Raw genomic sequence first — 20,738 nt, 5'->3', positions numbered from 1 at the left:
TGCTCTGGAATTGGTATTGAGTCCAGCTCTCTGAAATCCTCATTTTGTACAACCATACTTTGGAACTGTTTATTTAGTGTTTCACACGTTTCTTTTTTATTCTCAAGAGTCCTGTTCCCCATTCTCAATCTCTGGACTTTATCCTTTACATGCAGCATGCTTTCAACGAATTTATAGAAATGGCCTGGATCTGTTTTACATTTGTCAGCAATATCTTTCTCAAAGTTCCTCCCTGCCTCTCTCCTCACTACAATTACACTACACTAAGTGTAGTGCAATTGTTTCTTGTTTACTTGTAGTGCCGGTATGTTTGTGGGTTAGGCCTCTACCTATATTGAACCCATATTCTTGTCTTTTCCTCTCTGATCCTCTCAAAATTTTTGTTGAACCAATCTTGTTTTATGGTCCTGCATCTGTGTTTTGGTATGAATGTGTGTGTGTGCCTTCATCATATATTTCACAAAATTTGACATACATCTCATTTGCGTATGTATAATTACCTAAGTGTAACTATAAATAATAAATAAATAAATGTTTATTCAGGTAAAGTACATACATACAAGAGGTTTTACAAAAATTTATAGATTTATAGGTAGAGCTAGTACATACAATGCCTAAAGCCACTATTACGCAAAGCGTTTTGGGCAGGAAAAACATTAAAGACTAAAACTTAATACTAATTGAGATTAAAGTATAAAATGTGTTGAGAACAAATAAAATCGAAAATAAAAATGGGGGGAACATGGCAGAAAAAGCAGCACAAATACAATTAGGTCGACAAACAGCGTTGTTTAAAAAAAAACAGACATGGGTTGACAATATAGGGGTAAGGTAGGTTACAGGGACTTTATTAGGTAGTGCTTAGTTTTTATCTTAAACTGGTTGAGAGAGGTACAGTCTTTAACATGATTGGGAAGGTCATTCCACATTCTGGGTCCCTTGATTTGTAGAGCATTTCTAGTTTGATTAAGTCGTACTCTTGGAATATCAAAACTGTATTTGTTTCTGGTGTGGTGCTCATGGGTTCTGTTACAACCTTCAATGAAGCTTTTGAGGTCAGGATTGGCATTACAGTTCAGCATTTTATATATGTATAATACACATGAGAGAATGTGCAGTGACTTAATATCTAACATATTCAGAGATTTGAGTAGGGGTACCGAGTGATGTCTGGTGCCAGAGTTGGATATTGTCCTAATAGCAGCTTTGTGTTGAGTAATTAGAGGACACAAATGATTTTGGGTAGTAGAACCCCAAGCACAAATACCATAGTTGAGAGATGGATAGATGAGGGAGTAATAGAGCGTCACCAGGGCAGGGCAGGACAACGTCCTAAGTTGTCTTTGCCTTAACTACCAAATTAACATCCTGTAACCGGTCCGTCTAATTACCACAAGCTTCACAAAGCTTCAGAAAGCTTATGTTAGTAATGAATAAATATGATATATTTACTCATTATAATGTTGGTGCTGAATGTACAACACAAGAAAACAATTTTATTCTGAAAAAGTATATTTTTATTAAGAAATTAGACGAAAATAAAGAGCTGGTGACGCCAAATAAAGTCGACGATCCAAGCGTCGGTTAGGTTAGGTTAGGTTTAGTTAGGTTTGGTTTGGTTAAGTTAGGTTAGTTTAGGTTAGGTCAGCCTAACCTAACATATCATATTTATTCATTACTAACGTATTGCCAGGAAGCTTTCTGAAGCTTTGTGTAGCTTGTGGTAATTAGACGGACCCCGTGTAACTACCTGTAGTTACAAGATGAGTACTATGCTCATGGTGTCCAGTCTTCCCAGCACTCTTGTCATATAAAATTTTGATATTAATGACGGTGTTGGCCTCCACCACCACCACACTTAACCTGTTCCAACCGTCTACCACTCTATTTGCGAAAATGAATGTTCTTATGAAACTTTGGCAGTTTTGTTTAGTTAGTTTAAATGTGTATTTGCCTAGTTGTATTCACCTAGTTGTGCTTGCAGGGGTTGAGCTCTGCTCTTTCGGCCCGCCTCTCAACTGTCAATCAAACAATCAATCAACTGTTACTAACTACTAACTGCCTCCCCCCCCCCCCCAAACACACACACAATGATTGACATGCCCTTCAAGAAGACCTGGACAAAATAAGTATATGGAACACCACTTGGCAAATGGAATTTAATGTGCATAAATGCCATGTTATGGAATGTGGATTAGGAGAACATAAACCCCACACAACCAATAAATTATGTGGAAAATCTTTAAAGACTTCTGATAAAGAAAGAGATTTAGGGGTGGTTCTAGATAAAAAACTATCACCTGAGGACCACATAAATAATGTTGTGCGAGGAGCTTATGCTACGCTTTTTAACTTCAGAATTGCTTTTAAATACATGGATGGAGAAATACTAAAGAAACTGTTCACGACTTTTGTTAGACCAAAGCTGGAATATGCAGCGTTTGTATGGTGCTCATATCTTAAGAAGCACATAAACAAACTGGAAAAGGTGCAAAAACATGCCACTAAGTGGCTACCAGAACTGAAGGACAAGAGCTACGAGGAGAGGTTAGAGGCATTAAATATGCCAAAACTAGAAGATAGAAAAAAAGAGGAAATATGATCACTACATACAAAATAGTAACAGGAATCGATAAAATTGATAAGGAAGACTTCCTGAGACCTGGAACTTTGAGAACAAGAAGTCATAGATTTAAACTAACTAAACAAAGATGACAAAGAAATATAAGAAAATTCACTTTTGTAAACAGAGTGGTAGACGGTTGGAACAAGTTAGGTGAGGTGGTGGTGGAGGCCAAGACCGTCAGTAGTTTCATAGCGTTATATGACAAAGAGTGCTGGGTAGACGGGACACCACGAGCGTAGCTCTCATCCTGTAACTACACTCAGGTAATTACACTCAGGTAATTACACTTAGGTAATTACACACACACAATATTCAGCGTGTGTGTATGTGTGTGCGTGTGTTGGTGGGTGTGTGAGTAATTACCTAAGTGTAGTTACAGGATGAGAGCTACGCATGTGGATTCCCGTCTTCCCAACACTCTTTGTAATATAACGCTTTGAAACTACTGACGGTCTTGGCCTCCACCACCTTCTCACCTAATTTGTTCCAACCGTCTACCATTTTGTTTGCGAAAGTGAATTTTCTTATATTTCTTCGGCATCTGTGTTTTGCTAGTCTAGTTTAAATCTATGATCTCTTGTTCTTGAAATTCCAGGTCTCAAGAAATCTTCCCTATCGATTTTATCAATTCCTTTTACTATTTTGTACGTAATGATCCCATCACCTCTTTTTCTTCTGTCTTCTAATTTTGGCATATTTAATGCCTCTAACCTCTCCTCGTAGCTCTTGCCTTTCAGTTCTGGGAGCCACTTAGTAGCATGTCTTTGCACCTTTTCCAGTTTGTTGATGTGCTTCTGAAGATATGGGCACCACACAACCGCAGTATATTCTAGCTTTGGCCTAACAAAAGCCGTGAACAATTTCTCTAATATATCGCCATCCATGTATTTAAAAGCAATTCTGAAGTTAGAAAGCGTGGCATAGGCTCTTCGCACAATATTCTTTATGTGGTCCTCAGGTGAGTGAGAGTGTGTGTGAGAGTGTGAGAGAGTGTGTGAGAGAGTGTGAGAGAGAGTGTGAGAGAGTGTGTGAGAGAGTGTGTGAGAGAGTGTGTGAGAGAGTGTGTGAGAGTGTGTGAGAGTGTGTGAGTGTGTGTGTTTACTAGTTGTGTTTTTGCGGGGGTTGAGCTTTGCTCTTTCGGCCCGCCTCTCAACTGTCAATTAACTGTTTACTAACTACTTTTTTTTTTTTTTTTTTTTTTTTCTCTCCACACCACACACACACACCCCAGGAAGCAGCCCGTGACAGCTGACTAACTCCCAGGTACCTATTTACTGCTAGGTAACAGGGGCACTTAGGGTGAAAGAAACTTTGCCCATTTGTTTCTGCCTCGTGCGGGAATCGAACCCGTGCCACAGAATTACGAGTCCTGCGCGCTATCCACCAGGCTACGAGGCCCCTATACCAGGCTACGAGGCCCCTATATGTGTGTGTGTGTGAGTGAGTGAGTGAGTGAGTGAGTGAGTGAGTGAGTGAGTGAGTGAGTGAGTGAGTGAGTGAGTGAGTGAGTGTGTGTTAAATAGAAGTAATGTGTTAGCATCATTTCCCCCTCCCACAAAAGGAAAATTGCGACGTATTTTATGTTAAGAGAGAGGGAGGGGAGGAGGAGGAGGAGAGGGAGGGGAGGAGGAGGAGAGGGAGGGGAGGGGAGGAGGAGGAGAGGGAGGGGAGGAGGATGAGAGGGAGGGGAGGAGGAGGAGAGGGAGGGGAGGAGGAGAGGGAGGGGAGGAGGAGAGGGAGGGGAGGAGGAGGAGAGGGAGGGGAGGAGGAGAGGGAGGGGGACGAGGAGGAGAGGGAGGGGACGAGGAGGAGAGGGAGGGGACGAGGAGGAGAGGGAGGGGACGAGGAGGAGAGGGAGGGGACGAGGAGGAGAGGGAGGGGACGAGGAGGAGAGGGAGGGGACGAGGAGGAGAGGTAGGGGACGAGGAGGAGAGGGAGGGGAAGAGGAGGAGAGGGAGGGGAGGAGGAGGAGAGGGAGGGGAGGAGGAGGAGAAGGAGGGGAGGAGGAGGAGAGGGAGGGGACGAGGAGGAGAGGGAAGGAGGGGACGAGGAGGAGAGGGAAGGAGGGGACGAGGAGGAGAGGGAGGGAGGGGGAATGGCAGATAAAGAGGTTGGAGAGGGGAGGGGAGAGGGAGAGGGAGAGGGAGAGGGAGAGGGAGAGAGGGAGAGAGAGAAGAGAGAAGAGAGAGAACGAACTCTCCCTCCCTCCCTCCCTCCGCCACTCTCTCCCTCCCATCTCTCATGCACCCTCTGAACCTCCCTCATATCTCTCTCTCTGGCTCTCTCATCACGTCCCTCCTCCTCTCCCTCCCTCCTGCCCACCTCCCCCCCTACTCCCCATATATGCCCAGCCATAAACCAACCGCACATATATAATTACCCATCCAGCTCTGACGTTTCAATATAACAGAGGCCGTTTGGTTCAGATGTGGAGAGCAGGAGCACATCGGCCGCCACAAACTGGTCATTTTCCATACGGATTACATCGCCAACCACCACCTGTAAAAATAACGTATCAGTTATCATCACTAAATTAAATAGCAAAAAAAAAAAAAAAAAGAATGCGGGGTAAGAAATAGGGAAAGCGAGAATGTACTACCACTTGTGTAAGTACACACACATACACACGTGTAGTAGATAGTTCATGAGTAGATAGAGCCCAATAGGCTCAGGAACCTGTCCACCTGTTGATTGACGGTTAAGAGGCGGGACCAAAGAGCTGAAACTCAACCCCAGCAAGCACAACTAGGTGAGTACACACACACAGGGGGGCCTGTGGTTGAGTGGTCAGGGCTCTGGATTCGTAGTCCAATGGCCCGGGATCGATCCTCGGCGAATGCGGAAACAAATGGGCAGTTTCATTCACCCTGATGCCCCTGTTACCTAGCAGTAAATAGGTACTTGGGAGTTAGACAGCTGATATGGGCTGCTTCCTGTGTGTGTGTGGGTGGGGGGGGGGGGGGATTGATTGATTGACAGCTGAGAGGCGGGCTGAAAGAGCCAGAACTAAACCCCCGCAAGCACAACTAGGTGAATACACACACACACACACACACACACACACACACACACACACACACACACACACACACACACACACACACACACACACACACACACACACACACACACACACACACAACATGTATCAACACGTCAAGCAGGCCACAAGAATGAGGGAAGGGGATGTTCCGTCAGTACTGGATCTAATATTCACCAGGAAAGAAAAAAAAAAGATATACTTAACAGAGAAATATCTGTACAGAGAGATACAGAGAGAACAGAGAATTTCTCTTCTCTTCAGAGAGAAGAAAAATTTTAAGAGGGCCAGAGAGGAAAAGACAAGAAAATGGGTTCAATATCAATATCGGAAGAGACCTAACCCGCAAGCATACCAGCACTACAAGCAAGCAGTGGTGCCGGAGCGCCCCTCTGGCACCATTGTAAGTGCATGATGGAATGGGGAGAAAGGGAAAGAGGGTGAGGGCAAAGGGAGAGAGGATGAGGAAAAAGAGAGATGATCGCTAGTAATGAATAAATATGATATATTTACTCATTATAATGTTGGTACTGAATGTAGAACATGGAAAAACATATTTTTACTCTGAAAAAGTATCCTTTTATAACGAAATTAGATGAAAATAAGCTGCTGGTACATGACGCCAAAGCAAGTCGACGGTCCAAGCGACAATGTTGTGGAGCGACTAATCCAAGATATATTGTTGCGTACAGGTTATATTAACTTAAGTTTGGATAGGTTGGGTTTAGTTAGGTTTTGTTTGGGTAGGTTATTATAGGTTAGGTCGATACAGAAGGCTGATATGTCAGCAAATACTCTTTAGGTAACAATGTGTCTTGGATAAGTCGCTCCACAATATTGTCGCTTGGACCTTCGACCTGCTTTGGCGTCACCAGCAGCTTATTTTCGTCTAATTTCGTTAGGAAATGATACTTTTTCAGAGTAAAAAAAAATATGTTTTTTCCATGTTCTACATTCAGTACCAATATTATAATGAGTAAATATATCATATTTATTCATTACTAGCGTAATGCCAGGAAGCTTTGGGTGGCTTTAAGTGGCTTTGGGTAATTAGACGGACGCGGGATGATGGCTTTTGGGTGATGGTTGATCGTGGCAGGAAAATATTAGTATTACATCACTATTAAATTAATAATGTTATGATATTTCAATGTTTTTTAAAAGATTCAATAATATTAAAAAACAATTACATATTTAAAAAGTAAAGAGGAATAATTGTAGTGGTAGGAATGTGGAAACAAATGAACAAATCCACAAGGGCCGTGACGAGGATTCGAACCTGCATCCGGGAGCATCCCAGACGCTGCCTTAATCGACTGAGCTACGACATATTAAAAGAGTTGAAACCGAAGTTCTACTGAATTTACTGGATCCTGCAGCCTCTCCGAGGCACAAACCAGGGTTTTACACAACTCCCCCCTGCACTCGAGCTATGTCAATAGGCCGGTCTCCCTCTACGCCCTTACTTCATTACACACAGAAATCACAATAGCGTGATGCATCAAATTAAGGGCAAAGAGGGAGAACGGCCTATTGACATAGCTCGGGTGCAGGGGGGAGTTTTGTAAAACCCTGGTTTGTGCCTCGGAGAGGCTACTGGATCCAGTAAATTCAGTAGAACTTCGATCTCAACTCTTTTACCATGTCGTAGCTCAGTCGATTAAGGCAGCGTCTGGGATGCTCCCGGACGCAGGTTCGAATCCTCGTCACGGCCCTTGTGGATTTGTATATTTGATGCATCACGTTAGTGTGATTTCTGTGTGTAATGTGGAACCAATACTCAACGCAGGTGAACGCTTCCTGTCCATTTATGGCAGACAAACAGTATGAGACAAAGTTGCCAACCTACCGCTTTAAATATCAATATTCAGCGATACTGTTTATGACTTTAGCAGTAGATCATTAGACAGGTATTCTTTATTCATACAATAGTATATTTTAGTATTAAATACTAGGCAGATAAAACGACAAAACTGCTAAACACAACTTTACATAATTTAGTGCTTTTTGGAGGTGGTTCTAGCATTGTGTGAAATACTGAGTTGGCAACTGTGCTTGTGTGTTTGAGTGGCGTTAGTAAAGTGGTATTCACCTAGTTGTATTCACCTAATTGTGCTTGCGGGGGTTGAGCTCTGCTCTTTCGGCCCGCCTCTCAACTGTCAATCAATCAACTGTTTCTACTACTACTACTATATTTTTCCACACCACACCACACACACACACACCCTAGGAAGCAGCCTGTGACAGCTGACAAACTCCCAGGTACCTATATACTGCTAGGTAATAGGGGCATAGAGTGAAAGAAACTGCACATCGTTTCTCGCAAGCGCCCGGGATCGAACCCGGGACCACAGGATCACACGTGGGTGGCTGGTGGCCCGTGTATTTCTTTCTAATACAGAAGCAGTTTTTTCACACAACCCCATCATGGCTTCTAAGCAATGTTGACTTACTTCTTTCGTAAACAAAATGAGGAGTGTGAGAAGAATAACGTACAGGAGACTGATAATAATAACACTGAAAGTGGCAAAAGTTGTGTTTCGACTGCTTCTTGTTCAAATTTTCAAACTAGATCCATGTGCAATTCAGAAAGTAATGGTGCTTTGAAGTCTAACTTGTATCCCTGTTCAGGTGTTTGAACTGAAGAAATGTGGAAGAAAAAAAAAATGAAACCTATCCACGGTTAAGACTTCAGGGATGATAAATGGGTGCAAAGTATGTAAACATAAACAATGTAACACTTTTCATTTCTAAGGGTTTAATACTACCAAATGAGTGGCAGATGTACCAAGTGTACTATTATGGAGCAGATCCAAGTACACGTTTTAAGTCTCTCAGAAAAACAATTGTTAATCATAAACTATCGAGCGCTCACACAGCTGCTTTACGTGTTGAACATGTAGCTAGTGAAGATGCTCTTGCAAAATTGTGTGATGCCATGAATGCTTCGCATCTAAAGACAACTTGTTCAACTTTGCGTTCTGCATATTATTTAATTCAGAATGACAGACCATACGCTGGTCACTTTGGCTTACTGGAGCTACAAAAGCAAAATGGTGTTGACATTGGAATGGGATTTTTTTTTTTTCAGGAAAATTCCAGCACATGCCCAGGGTCTCTGGCTGGCCCACTAAGTGTTGCTTGTTTCTGTTTTACTTGGGCGGAGTATGAGTATTTATGACTCGTATGGTTGCTTCATTAAGATTTTGCCCCGTGTGTTTAACAACAACTTCTGCTCTGTTGAATCTAAGTTGAAATCTTATTGGGTTTGTAACTGTGCACTGTGTTAGATAATGTTCCAGTGGTCTGTCGGGCATTTCTCCACAGTGCTGACATTTCCTCTCATCTCCCGGAACGTGTAAGCCTATTTCCCATGCACATGGGTATCGAAGCCTGATGCGATGTTAGTGTACTTCTGTTATTCTGCTGCCCCCTTTCATCAAACTAAGTGGTTCCTAGTTGGTTGAATTCTTGTACCAACCCGCAGATCCTGATGTTGCAACTGCTGTGTTGTGGTCACTGTACATCTTTTGCATTGAATGGGACTGAATTCCCGCACTAGAGCCCCACGGATAATTTATCACATAGCCATCAATAGGAAAAAGACAATTTGCCAGCATACCAAACAGATAAATAGCAACATTTTTGTTCTCATTGATGAATCAATAAGCCTCCTCTAGTTCAGTGGAATCCTGAGCCATTGGCTATGGTGCCACAGATCGCCAGATGACACCAGGACAAGAGTAGCTTCACACACCCGTGTGAAGGATAGATGAAATTGTTTATGTAATAATCTAAGATGAGGTCTGATAAAGACCTTTTGTGCCCTCTGTAATGCTTTTGCGCTACCGCTCACAGGATGGGTATGGGGTGCACAATAAACTAGCCACCTTCGGCGGCAACAATTAAAATCAATCTCACACCCGACATCATCTCACACCCGACAACATCTCACACCCGACATCATCTCACACCCGACAACATCTCACACCTGACAACATCTCACACCCGACATCATCTCACACCCGACAACATCTCACACCCGACAACATCTCACACCCGACAACATCTCACACCCGACAACATCACACACCCGACAACATCTCACACCCGACAACATCACACACCCGACAACATCTCACACCCGACAACATCACACACCCGACAACATCACACACCCGACAACATCTCACACCCGACAACATCACACACCCGACACTTTGTGGAAACTATTGTGAAACTTCTCAATGGTTGTATTTCGTGAACACTAAGTGTTTTAACTTCTTAAATTGATAAATACGTGATTGATGTTTTTCTTTGTTTTATAATTATATTTTATGATAATTGGTGAGTATAAACACGAAATACTTTATCGTGTGACACGTATTGCAACAGAATAGGAAATGACAGGCTTTTGTCAGGCCCTCCAGAGCTCTGGCACCTATAAAATTGGCACTGCGCCACTGCAAGCAAACGAGAAACAATTACACAGCAGCCTCTGTTTAACGCAACAGTAAAATGTGTACTTGGATGAAAAAACAATTCTTCGCGGCGAGGATCGTATTCCAGGGACCATAGGATTAAGGACCTGCCCGAAACGCTACGCGTACTAGTGGCTGTACAAGAATGTAACAACTCTTGTATATATCTAAAAAAAAAAAAAAAAAAAAAAAAAAAAAAAAAAAAAAAAAAAAAAAAAAAAAAAAAAAAAAAAAAAAAGAACTTTGATTATGGTATTGCGGACAAATGTAAAACACATCCAGGCCTTTTCTGTAAATTCATTAAAAATAAGCTGCATGTAAATGATAAAATCCCGAGATTGAGAACGAGGAACAGGACTACTGAGAATGAAAATGAAATGTGTGAAGCGCTAAATGAACAGTTTAAGAGTGTGGTTGTACAAAATGAGGATTTCAGAGAGCTGGACCCAATACCAATTCCAGAACACGCCATAGAATACATAGACGTATCTCAAGACGAAGTGTAAAAATTTCTCAAGGTCCTAAGAAGAAATAAAACAGTTGGACCTGATGGGGTTTCACCTTGGGTGCTGCGAGAATGTGCAACTGAGCTGAGCATTCCACTCCAATTAATATTCCAGACATCCTTGTGTACAGGAATTTTAGCAGATATATGGAAAAAATCAAACATGGTACCAATCTATAAAAATGGACGTCGAGAGGAGAAACTATATTATAGACCCGCATGATTAACAAGCGTGGTAATCAAAACACTAGAAGCAATAGTTAAAGCCAAGTGGGTAGAAAACCTAGAGAGAAATGCCAATAAAAGGCAGACTGTTTGGGTTTACGAACAGGAAGATTCTGTGTAACAAATCTACTCAGTTTTTATGATAGAGCCAGAGAGAGATACTACAGGAAAGTGCTGGTTGGGTTGACTGTGTCTATCTAGACCTTAAAAAGGCTTTTGACAGAGTCCCACACAAGAGGCTGTTCTGGAAATGAACATTCTAGAGGGGTGACAGGAAGACTTCTGACATGGATGAAAAATTGTCTGACAGATGAGGGTAGTAATCAGAGACAATGTATCAGACTGGAGGAGTGTTACTAGCGGAGTACCACAGGGTTCAGTTCTTGCACCAGTAATCTTCATCGTCTACATAACGATCTACCAGAAGGAATACAAAATTATATGAACATGTTTGGGGATGATGCTATGATAATGGGAAATCCATACTCCATAATAAAGGAGACGGACAATAAATCCATAATATAGGAAACGCAGACGATTGTAATGTCGTTCAACTTGATCTAGAGTAGGAAATGTATATGTTTATCTCTCAGAATGTTCGGCAATATGTTTATTGTTTGTGATGTGTGTATATGAATGTATTAACACGATGTACCGAACGGGGTGAGAATAGCTTGAGCTACCTCATCCCTTTGTGTGTATTTTACCTCAATAAACTTATTTCAATTTCAATTTCACTTGATCTAGATAACGTAAGTATTTGGAGCGTCAAGTGGCAAATGGAATGCAATGTGAATAAATGCCATGTTATGGAATGTGGAATCGGAGAAAAATCACACACAACAAATTATGTGGAAAGGAATTACATAACTCTAATAAAGAACGCGACATTGAGGTGGTTTTGGATAGTAAGTTGTCCCCAGAGGAACACACAAAGACCATTGTGAGAGGAGCGTAAGTTTCTCTTTACAACTTCAGACTTACTTTTAATTATATGGATGGTGAAGTACTAAGTAAACCGTTCATGACTTACGAGACAAAAATTGGAATATGCAGCAGTTGTATGGTGCCCAAATCTCAAGAAGTACATAAAGAAACCGGAAAAGGTGCAGCGGCATGCTACAAAATGGCTTCCGGGATTGAACTAGACGATACTAGAGGCGTTAAACATACGAAAACTAGAAGATAGAAGAGAGGTGATATGATCACCATTTACAAAATACTAACAGGTATAGACCAAATTGATAAAGAAGAATTCCTGAAACCAGCAACATCACGAACAAGAGGACACAGATTCAAGCTAAGAAAATAAAGGTGCCAAAAAATATTAGAAAATTTTCTTTTGTAAACAGAATGATAGACGTTTGGGATGGGATATGTGAGAAGGTGGTGGAGGCCAACACCGTCAGTAGTTTCAAAGCGTTAAACGACAAAGAGTGCTGGGAAGACGGGACACCACGAGCGAAGCTCTCATCCTGTTACTACACTTAGGTAACTATTTTGAGATTATCTTGAGATGATTTCGGGGCTTAGTGTCCCCGAGGCCCGGTCCTCGACCAGGCCTCCTTTATGTTACACCCCCCTAGGAAGCAGCTGTCTAACTCCCAGGTACCTATTTACTGCTAGGTAACAGGGGCATCAGGGTGAAAGAAACATTTTTGCCCATTTGCTTCCGCCTCCACGGAAGCAAATGGAGCCAATACGATGGAGCTCAATAAGCTCGAACTTGTACACTAGTTGATTAACAGTTGAGAGGCGGGACCAAAGAGCCGAAGCTCAACCCCCGCAAGAACAACTAGACGAGTACACACGCACGTACACATAAAACTGCTACATAGTCAAACAAGACGGAAAATGAGAGTGAACGACCAGGTGACAAGACTGCGTAAAACGGGAGGGGAATATACAGCCAGTGATAAGGAAATTTGCGAGGTACTGAACACCAGTGTCCATGGAGTGTTCACAACCCTGCCAACTTTCACACTAGAGATGCTATACCGATGATGATACTTTTCAAAACGCTTGTGCTCTCTAGAGTGGAGTACTGCTGCACAATGACAGCTCCTTTCAAAGCTGGAGAAATTGCTGACCTGGAGAGCGTGCAGAGATCCTTTACTGCTAGAATCCACTCAGTAAAACATCTAAACTACTGGGACCAACTAAAGAGCCTTAATCTGTATTCTCTTGAGCGCAGGCGGGAGAGATACATAATAATTTACACGTGGAAAATAGTAGAGGGGCTGGTCCCAAACCTGCACATAGAAATAACACACATGAGACCAGAAGGCATGGCAGGATGTGCAGAATACCCCAGTTGAAGAGCAGAGGTGCAACAGGTACTCTGAGAGAGAACTCTATCAACATCAGAGGCCCGAGACTGTTCAATGCGCTTCCCCTACACATAAGGGACATAACAGGCCGACCCCTCATAGTGTTCAAGAGAGAACTTGACAAACACCAACAAAGGATACCTGATCAACCAGGCTGTGACTCACACGTCAGGCTGCGAGCAGCCGCGTCCTGGTTGCTCAGTCCAGCAACCAGGAGGCCTGGTTGGGAACCGGATCACGAGGACGTTGAGCCCCGAAATCATCGCAAGGCAAGGGGCTTGAGCAGCTCCCAATTTTAGAAGAGCAGGTAACCCTAGATAACCCTACATACGAATGTGTCAAATTATGAAGTATTTGCAGAGGAAGTAAAGGAATAACAAGAATCACTGGCCGACACTAAAACTGTTGGACGGTATTAGTATTACCGTATACTAAATACTTCAACACCCACGGTGATACGGTTAACAACGTATCACCGTGGGCCTATTCACCCAGTATCACCATGGGTATTAAAAGAGGCAACACAGGCCCTCATCATACCTCTAGTAAAGATCTTTAACCAGCCTTACGAAGGGAGAGTTGCCCAGCTGCTGGAAGAAGGCAAACATGGTACCAATTTTCAAGGAAGGAAATAGAGAAGAGGCTCTTAACTACAGACCAGTATCACTGACAAGCATCCTCCCCTGCAAAGTGCTTGACAGAATAATCAGGTTAAGACTAGTTACACACTTAAGAGAGAATTAGCTATGTAAACAAACACCAACATGGCTTTATCGAAGAGAAATAATGCCTAACAAACCTACTTGAGTTGTATCTTTAAGTAACAACAATAAGGCGAGACAGAGCAGGATAAACACATTACATATGTCGGGACTGCCAAAAGGCCTTTGATACAGTACCTCACAAGAGGGTACCTATACCTGTACTGTGTACCTATATAGGTACACAGTACCTATACAAACGTGAGAGGCAGGCAGGAGAAAGCGGAAAAGCCCTAACCTGGGTAAAAAATGACTTAACAGTGCAACCCGTTCTCGCAAATTCGTAAAGTCAATATTGACTTATTAAATAAGTGCATAGGTGACATACTAAACATACTAAACATAATAGATACCCTTAAAAAGCTTCATAGAAAACACCGACCTTACCTAACCTTGTTAGTATCTTAAGATAAGCATCTTATTGCTTCGTAATTACAATTATTACTTAACCTATACCTATAATAGGTTAAGTAACAATTGTAATTACGAAGCTATAAGATGCTTATCTTAAGATACTAACAAGGTTAGGTAAGGTCGGTGTTTTCTATGAAGCTTTTTAAGGGTATCTATTATGTTTAGTATGTCACCTATGCCCTTATTTAATAAGTCAATATTGACTTTACGAATTTGCGAGAACGGGTTGCACAGGCAGGAGCGAAAGGGAGAAGTTGGAGTGCCGTAGGGTAACAAGCGGAGGACCTCAAGGACCAGTGCTGGACCAATTCTCTCTCTAACGTCAATAACATGTAAGACTCATTTCCTGTAGACATGTCCATGTTTTCAGATGATGCAACATTAATGAGACGAGTTGTGACAGAGGAGGCTTGTAGGATTCTCCATAAGGACTTGAACAAGTTGCAGAGATGGTCGGATGAATGGCTACTGCAGATCAATACGAGCAAGTGTAACGTGATGGAAATGGGACAGGAAACCAAATGGTTGTCTTGAGATGATTTCGGGGCTTAGCGTCCCCGCGGCCCGGCCCTCGACCAGGCCTCCTTTTTGTTACACACCTCCAGGAAGCAGCCCGTAACAGCTGTCTTACTCCCAGGTACCTATTTATTGCTAGGTGAACAGGGGGCATCAGGGTGAAAGAAACTCTACCCATTTGTTTCCGCCTCCGCCGGGGATCGAACCCGGAATCTCAAGGACTACGAATCGGAAGCGCCGTCCACGCAGCTCACACAACAACAGCCAAGGAGGGGGAGCCGCTCCCGGATTCCCCGGTCACCGACAAGACAGGCTCGGCCTTCCTTCCCGTCTGGGCTTTCCTCTCCCACTGTCCTGCTGCTGCTGCTGCTGCCGTACGTCTGCTGTCAGGCGCCCCAGCAGGCCAGAGGGAGGGGGGGGGGAGGGGAAGGGAGGGAATTATCAGGGGAAAACGCCAAGCCATTAGACTATATAGCCCTGGGAAGGGGTCAGGATAGGATTTGGGATTTGGGATGAGACGGGGGAAAGGAATGGTGCCCAACCACTTGGACGGTCGGAGATTGAACGCCGACCTGCATGAAGCGAGACCGTCGCTCTACCGTCCAGCCCAAGTGGTTGGGCAGGGGGGGTGGCAGGCCTTTGGGTGGGGGGGGAGTGTGCTGGTATTAACCAGGGATTAAATTATGTGGGGAGTGGTGTATGGGGAGGGGGGTGATGTTTGGGGAGGGAGACGGGGGGGGGGGTGTCAACTGATCTTGAAGTCATTACTGGAGGAAGCCTGGACAAGGTGTGCTGCCAGCGGAAGTCATTTGTTTACCTCGCCTCACAACTACTGGCATGTCCTCCCTGTGCGTCCAGCGGCCCACTCTCCCTTCGTCCCGCCTTCTAATTACATTTCTTCAAGTTCTTTATTTATTATGCACCCCATACCCATCCCGTGGGGCGGTGGTGGAAAGGGTTACAGAGGCACATAATGGGTTCTGGACGAACGAACGTTTAGACGAACATCGTAGTTCGTCCATAACAGTCACTACACAAGGCAGGCGATGAGTCACAATAACGTGGCTGAAGTATGTTGACCAGACCACACACTAGAAGTTGAAGGGACGACGACGTTTCGCTCCGTCCTGGACCATTCTCAAGTCGATTTGTGAACAAATCGACATTGAGAATGGACAAATCGACTTGAGAATGGTCCAGAACGGACCGAAACGTCGTCGTCCCTTCAACTTCTAATGTGTGGTCTGGTCAACTATACAAGGCACTTTACACCTATGGTGAGTCTTGCTCCACACCCACCCAACTGGGCGGCAGCTTTACAGTCATGTGCAGGCTGCACCTACAGTCGTGTGCAGGCTGCCCCTACAGTCGTGTGCAGGCTGCACCTACAGTCGTGTGCAGGCTGCACCTACAGTCGTGTGCAGGCTGCACCTACAGTCGTGTGCAGGCTGCACCTACAGTCGTGTGCAGGCTGCACCTACAGTCGTGTGCAGGCTGCACCTACAGTCGTGTGCAGGCTGCACCTACAGTCGTGTGCAGGCTGCACCTACAGTCGTGTGCAGGCTGCACCTACAGTCGTGTGCAGGCTGCACCTACAGTCGTGTGCAGGCTGCACCTACAGTCGTGTGCAGGCTGCCCCTACAGTCGCGTGCAGGCTGCCCCTACAGTCATGTGCAGGCTGCACCTACAGTCATGTGCAGGCTGCACCTACAGTCGTGTGCAGGCTGCACCTACAGTCGTGTGCAGGCTGCACCTACAGTCGTGTGCAGGCTGCACCTACAGTCGTGTGCAGGCTGCACCTACAGTCGTGTGCAGGCTGCACCTACAGTCATGTGCAGGCTGCACCTACAGTCATGTGCAGGCTGCACCTACAGTCGTGTGCAGGCTGCACCTACAGTCGTGTACAGGCTGCCCCTACAGTCGTGTGCAGGCTGCCCCTACAGTCGTGTGCAGGCTGCACCTACAGTCGTGTGCAGGCTGCACCTACAGTCGTGTGCAGGCTGCCCCTACAGTCGTGTGCAGGCTGCCCCTACAGTCGTGTGCAGGCTGCCCCTACAGTCGTGTGCAGGCTGCCCCTACAGTCGTGTGCAGGCTGCCCCTACAGTCGTGTGCAGGCTGCACCTACAGTCGTGTGCAGGCTGCCCCTACAGTCGTGTGCAGGCTGCCCCTACAGTCGTGTGCAGGCTGCCCCTACAGTCGTGTGCAGGCTGCACCTACAGTCGTGTGCAGGCTGCCCCTACTGTCGTGTGCAGGCTGCCCCTACAGTCGTGTGCAGGCTGCACCTACAGTCATCAAACTTCGGATACTTGGATAAGATTCCCGGTGATCTTAAAAAGACTGTGCTGCCTCCATCTTACCCACATGATATCTTTCGCGTCATTTCCACCTGATATCTTACGCGTTATCATATCACCTCTGGTCCTTTACCGTCCTGCCGTGATTAAGACGCGTCTAACTAATCCGTCCTCGTATCTCAACTCCCTTATCTCCGGTACTTGAAGCTCAAGAAAGCTCTAACACCTGCCCCGTCCCCTCAACTAATGGCTGGTATAATCACGGTATCCCACTTAGCCGTTTGGCAACGATTTAGTACATTTTAGCGCATATATTGGCGTTATCAGCGCCTCGGCCACGATAGGTGGGTTGGTTGGGTTGGTACGTTTCTAGAGAGGCGAAGCTGGGGTATATTTTACAATTTCAGACTTGCAAGTCTCTTGCAAGTCTGACACAAGTCAAGCCTGGCCTCGGGTCGGGCTTGGGTGAGTAGAAGAACTCCCAGAACCCCATCAACCAGGTATCAACCAGGTATCAACCAGACTTGGCTGATTCTTCTTGTATTTCCTCTTCAGTGACACTGGTGGAGCGAGGTCTCAGCTCCTGGTCCCCAGCACTAGTCTTGGTGGGTTGTCGTCTTATAATCCAACTATTCTCACGTTCGAATTCTTGGTCGAATCTGGTCTTAAAAAGTTGGTGTGGTGCTGTGGTAAAACTTGCCTGCTGCCACCATACAGGGGGTGGTGATGGCAGACAAGGGGTGACGGTGGCAGCAGACAAGGGGTGACGGTGGCAGCAGACAAGGGGTGACGGTGGCAGCAGACAAGGGGTGACGGTGGCAGCAGACAAGGGGTGATGGTGGCAGCAGACAAGGGGTGATGGTGGCAGCAGACAAGGGGTGATGGTGGCAGCAGACAAGGGGTGATGGTGGCAGCAGACAAGGGGTGATGGTGGCAGCAGACAAGGGGTGATGGTGGCAGCAGACAAGGGGTGATGGTGGCAGCAGACAAGGGGTGATGGTGGCAGCAGACAAGGGGTGATGGTGGCAGCAGACAAGGGGTGATGGTGGCAGCAGACAAGGGGTGATGGTGGCAGCAGACAAGGGGTGATGGTGGCAGCAGACAAGGGGTGATGGTGGCAGCAGACAAGGGGTGATGGTGGCAGCAGACAAGGGGTGATGGTGGCAGCAGACAAGGGGTGATGGTGGCAGCAGACAAGGGGTGATGGTGGCAGCAGACAAGGGGTGATGGTGGCAGCAGACAAGGGGTGATGGTGGCAGCAGACAAGGGGTGATGGTGGCAGCAGACAAGGGGTGATGGTGGCAGCAGACAAGGGGTGATGGTGGCAGCAGACAAGGGGGGGGGGGCTAGAGAGGGAGAGGAGGTCGTGGCAGGAACATGTAAAAGCTACACCACCCCACTAAGAGTGCACGAGGCCTCCATGCCAGTGACGAAAGCATCACACAGTACTGCTTTCAGATTCAGCACTATACCCTTACAAGCTCAAGGTTCAGCACGGTACTCCCACAAGCTCAAGGTTCAGCACGGTACTCCCACAAGCTCAAGGTTCACCACGGTACTCCCACAAGCTCAAGGTTCAGCACGGTACTCCCACAAGCTCAAGGTTCAGCACGGTACCCCCATAAGCCCAAGGTTCAGCACGGTACCTCCACAAGCTCAAGGTTCAGCACGGTACCCCCATAAGCCCAAGGTTCAGCACGGTACCTCCACAAGCTCAAGGTTCAGCACGGTACCCCCATAAGCCCAAGGTTCAGCACGGTACCTCCACAAGCTCAAGGTTCAGCACGGTACTCCCACAAGCCCACAAGCTCACTCCCTCATGGCTCACAAACACGGCAGCAAACAGTCACAAACACCACCAGAGCACACACCATTCTGCCCCCAAACAGTCACAAACACCACCAATGTGTCGTCGTGAAGAGAGAACATTCAAGCCATACCTTGCTCCAGTACTCCTCCACCAGTTGGCCATTTCTTAAGACGTTGGATTTCCGCCGATTAACTTGTCTATCGCTGCGATGGCGTTGCTGGGGGGACAAGAGTGCACATTACACAATGAAATCACACAAAAGTGTAATATATCTATCATTAATAAATGAGGTAATGCGATGGGATCGAACTCTCGCCCCATTGTTCGGCCTCAATATTTCCTCAGAGCTAGAGTACGTCTCAATAACAGTAAACAATGTTGACCAGACCACACACTAGAAGGTGAAGGGACGACGACGTTTCGGTCCGTCCTGGACCATTCTCCATCGCCTTGAGAATGGTCCAGGACGGACCGAAGCGTCGTCGTCCCTTCACCTTCTAGTGTGTGGTCTGGTCAACTTACTTTAGCCCCGTTATTGTGACTCATCGCCTGCACAGTAAACAACATTAAGCAATAGGCAAGGATAACAGCCTAGATAATGTGCTGAATATCTCTCAAGAGTAAAGGCCGACACTCTTCTAATACTTATCACAATCTAACACTGATTCAGTACTATACACTTCTCTTAAACAGATTTATCACTATAAAGTACTCACAAGCACCGAAGTGTCAGTATGAAGTACTCGCAGGCAGATTCATCACTATAAAGAACTGAAACACGTTTAGTTCTATATGGTACTCATAAACAGATTCAACACTATACAATAATCACCAACAGATTCAGCACTATACAATACTCACCAAGAGATTCACCTCAGTACAATACTTACAAACACAATCATCACTATATAATACTTAAAAATACAAGATTCAACACTATATAATACTCACAAGATTCAGAACTAAACAAATAGTCACAAACACAAGATTCAGCACTATACAATACAAGCACAAGATTCAGTACAAGACAATACTCACAAACACAGCTTCAGCACTATACTCACAAGCTCAAGGTTCAGCACTATACACTCACAAGCTCAAGGTTCAGCACTATACTCTCACAAACTCAAGGTTCAGCACTATACTCACAAACTCAAGGTTCAGCACTATACACTCACAAGCTCAAGGTTGAGCACTATACTCACAAGCTCAAGGTTCAGCACTATACACTCACAAGCTCAAGGTTCAGCACTATACTCTCACAAACTCAAGGTTCAGCACTATACACTCACAAACTCAAGGTTCAGCACTATACACTCACAAACTCAAGGTTCAGCACTATACTCTCACAAACTCAAGGTTCAGCACTATACTCACAAACTCAAGGTTCAGCATTATACTCACAAGCTCAAGGTTCAGCACTATACTCACAAACTCAAGGTTCAGCACTATACACTCACAAACTCAAGGTTCAGCACTATACTCACAAACTCAAGGTTCAGCACTATACTCACAAACTCAAGGTTCAGCACTATACTCACAAACTCAAGGTTCAGCACTATACTCACAAACTCAAGGTTCAGCACTATACTCACAAACTCAAGGTTCAGCACTATACACTCACAAACTCAAGGTTCAGCACTATACACTCACAAACTCAAGGTTCAGCACTATACTCACAAACTCAAGGTTCAGCACTATACTCACAAACTCAAGGTTCAGCACTATACTCACAA

General features: G+C 45.1%; 1 protein-coding gene across 8 annotated transcripts in view; it reads right to left on the bottom strand.

The window, feature by feature from the left end:
- The window catches only part of ATP8B (ATPase phospholipid transporting 8B), a 405,277-nt gene that overhangs the window by 192,751 nt on the left and 191,788 nt on the right, over positions 1-20,738 (bottom strand). For 7 of the 8 annotated variants that reach the window (XM_069331137.1, XM_069331131.1, XM_069331133.1 and 4 more), the window contains exons 4-5: positions 19,133-19,219; positions 5,007-5,125 (exon numbers count right to left, since the gene is read on the bottom strand). In XM_069331137.1, the coding sequence (XP_069187238.1) occupies positions 5,007-5,125; positions 19,133-19,219 (206 nt within the window). Of the gene's footprint in view, positions 1-5,006; positions 5,126-15,072; positions 15,217-19,132; positions 19,220-20,738 lie in introns of those variants that run through there. The other variant, XM_069331139.1, reaches the window with a different exon arrangement.

Source organism: Procambarus clarkii, chromosome 25 (genome assembly GCF_040958095.1).
Source record: "Procambarus clarkii isolate CNS0578487 chromosome 25, FALCON_Pclarkii_2.0, whole genome shotgun sequence".
Taxonomy (NCBI): Eukaryota; Metazoa; Arthropoda; class Malacostraca; order Decapoda; family Cambaridae; genus Procambarus; species Procambarus clarkii.
This window is presented reverse-complemented; position numbering and strand designations above follow the sequence as displayed.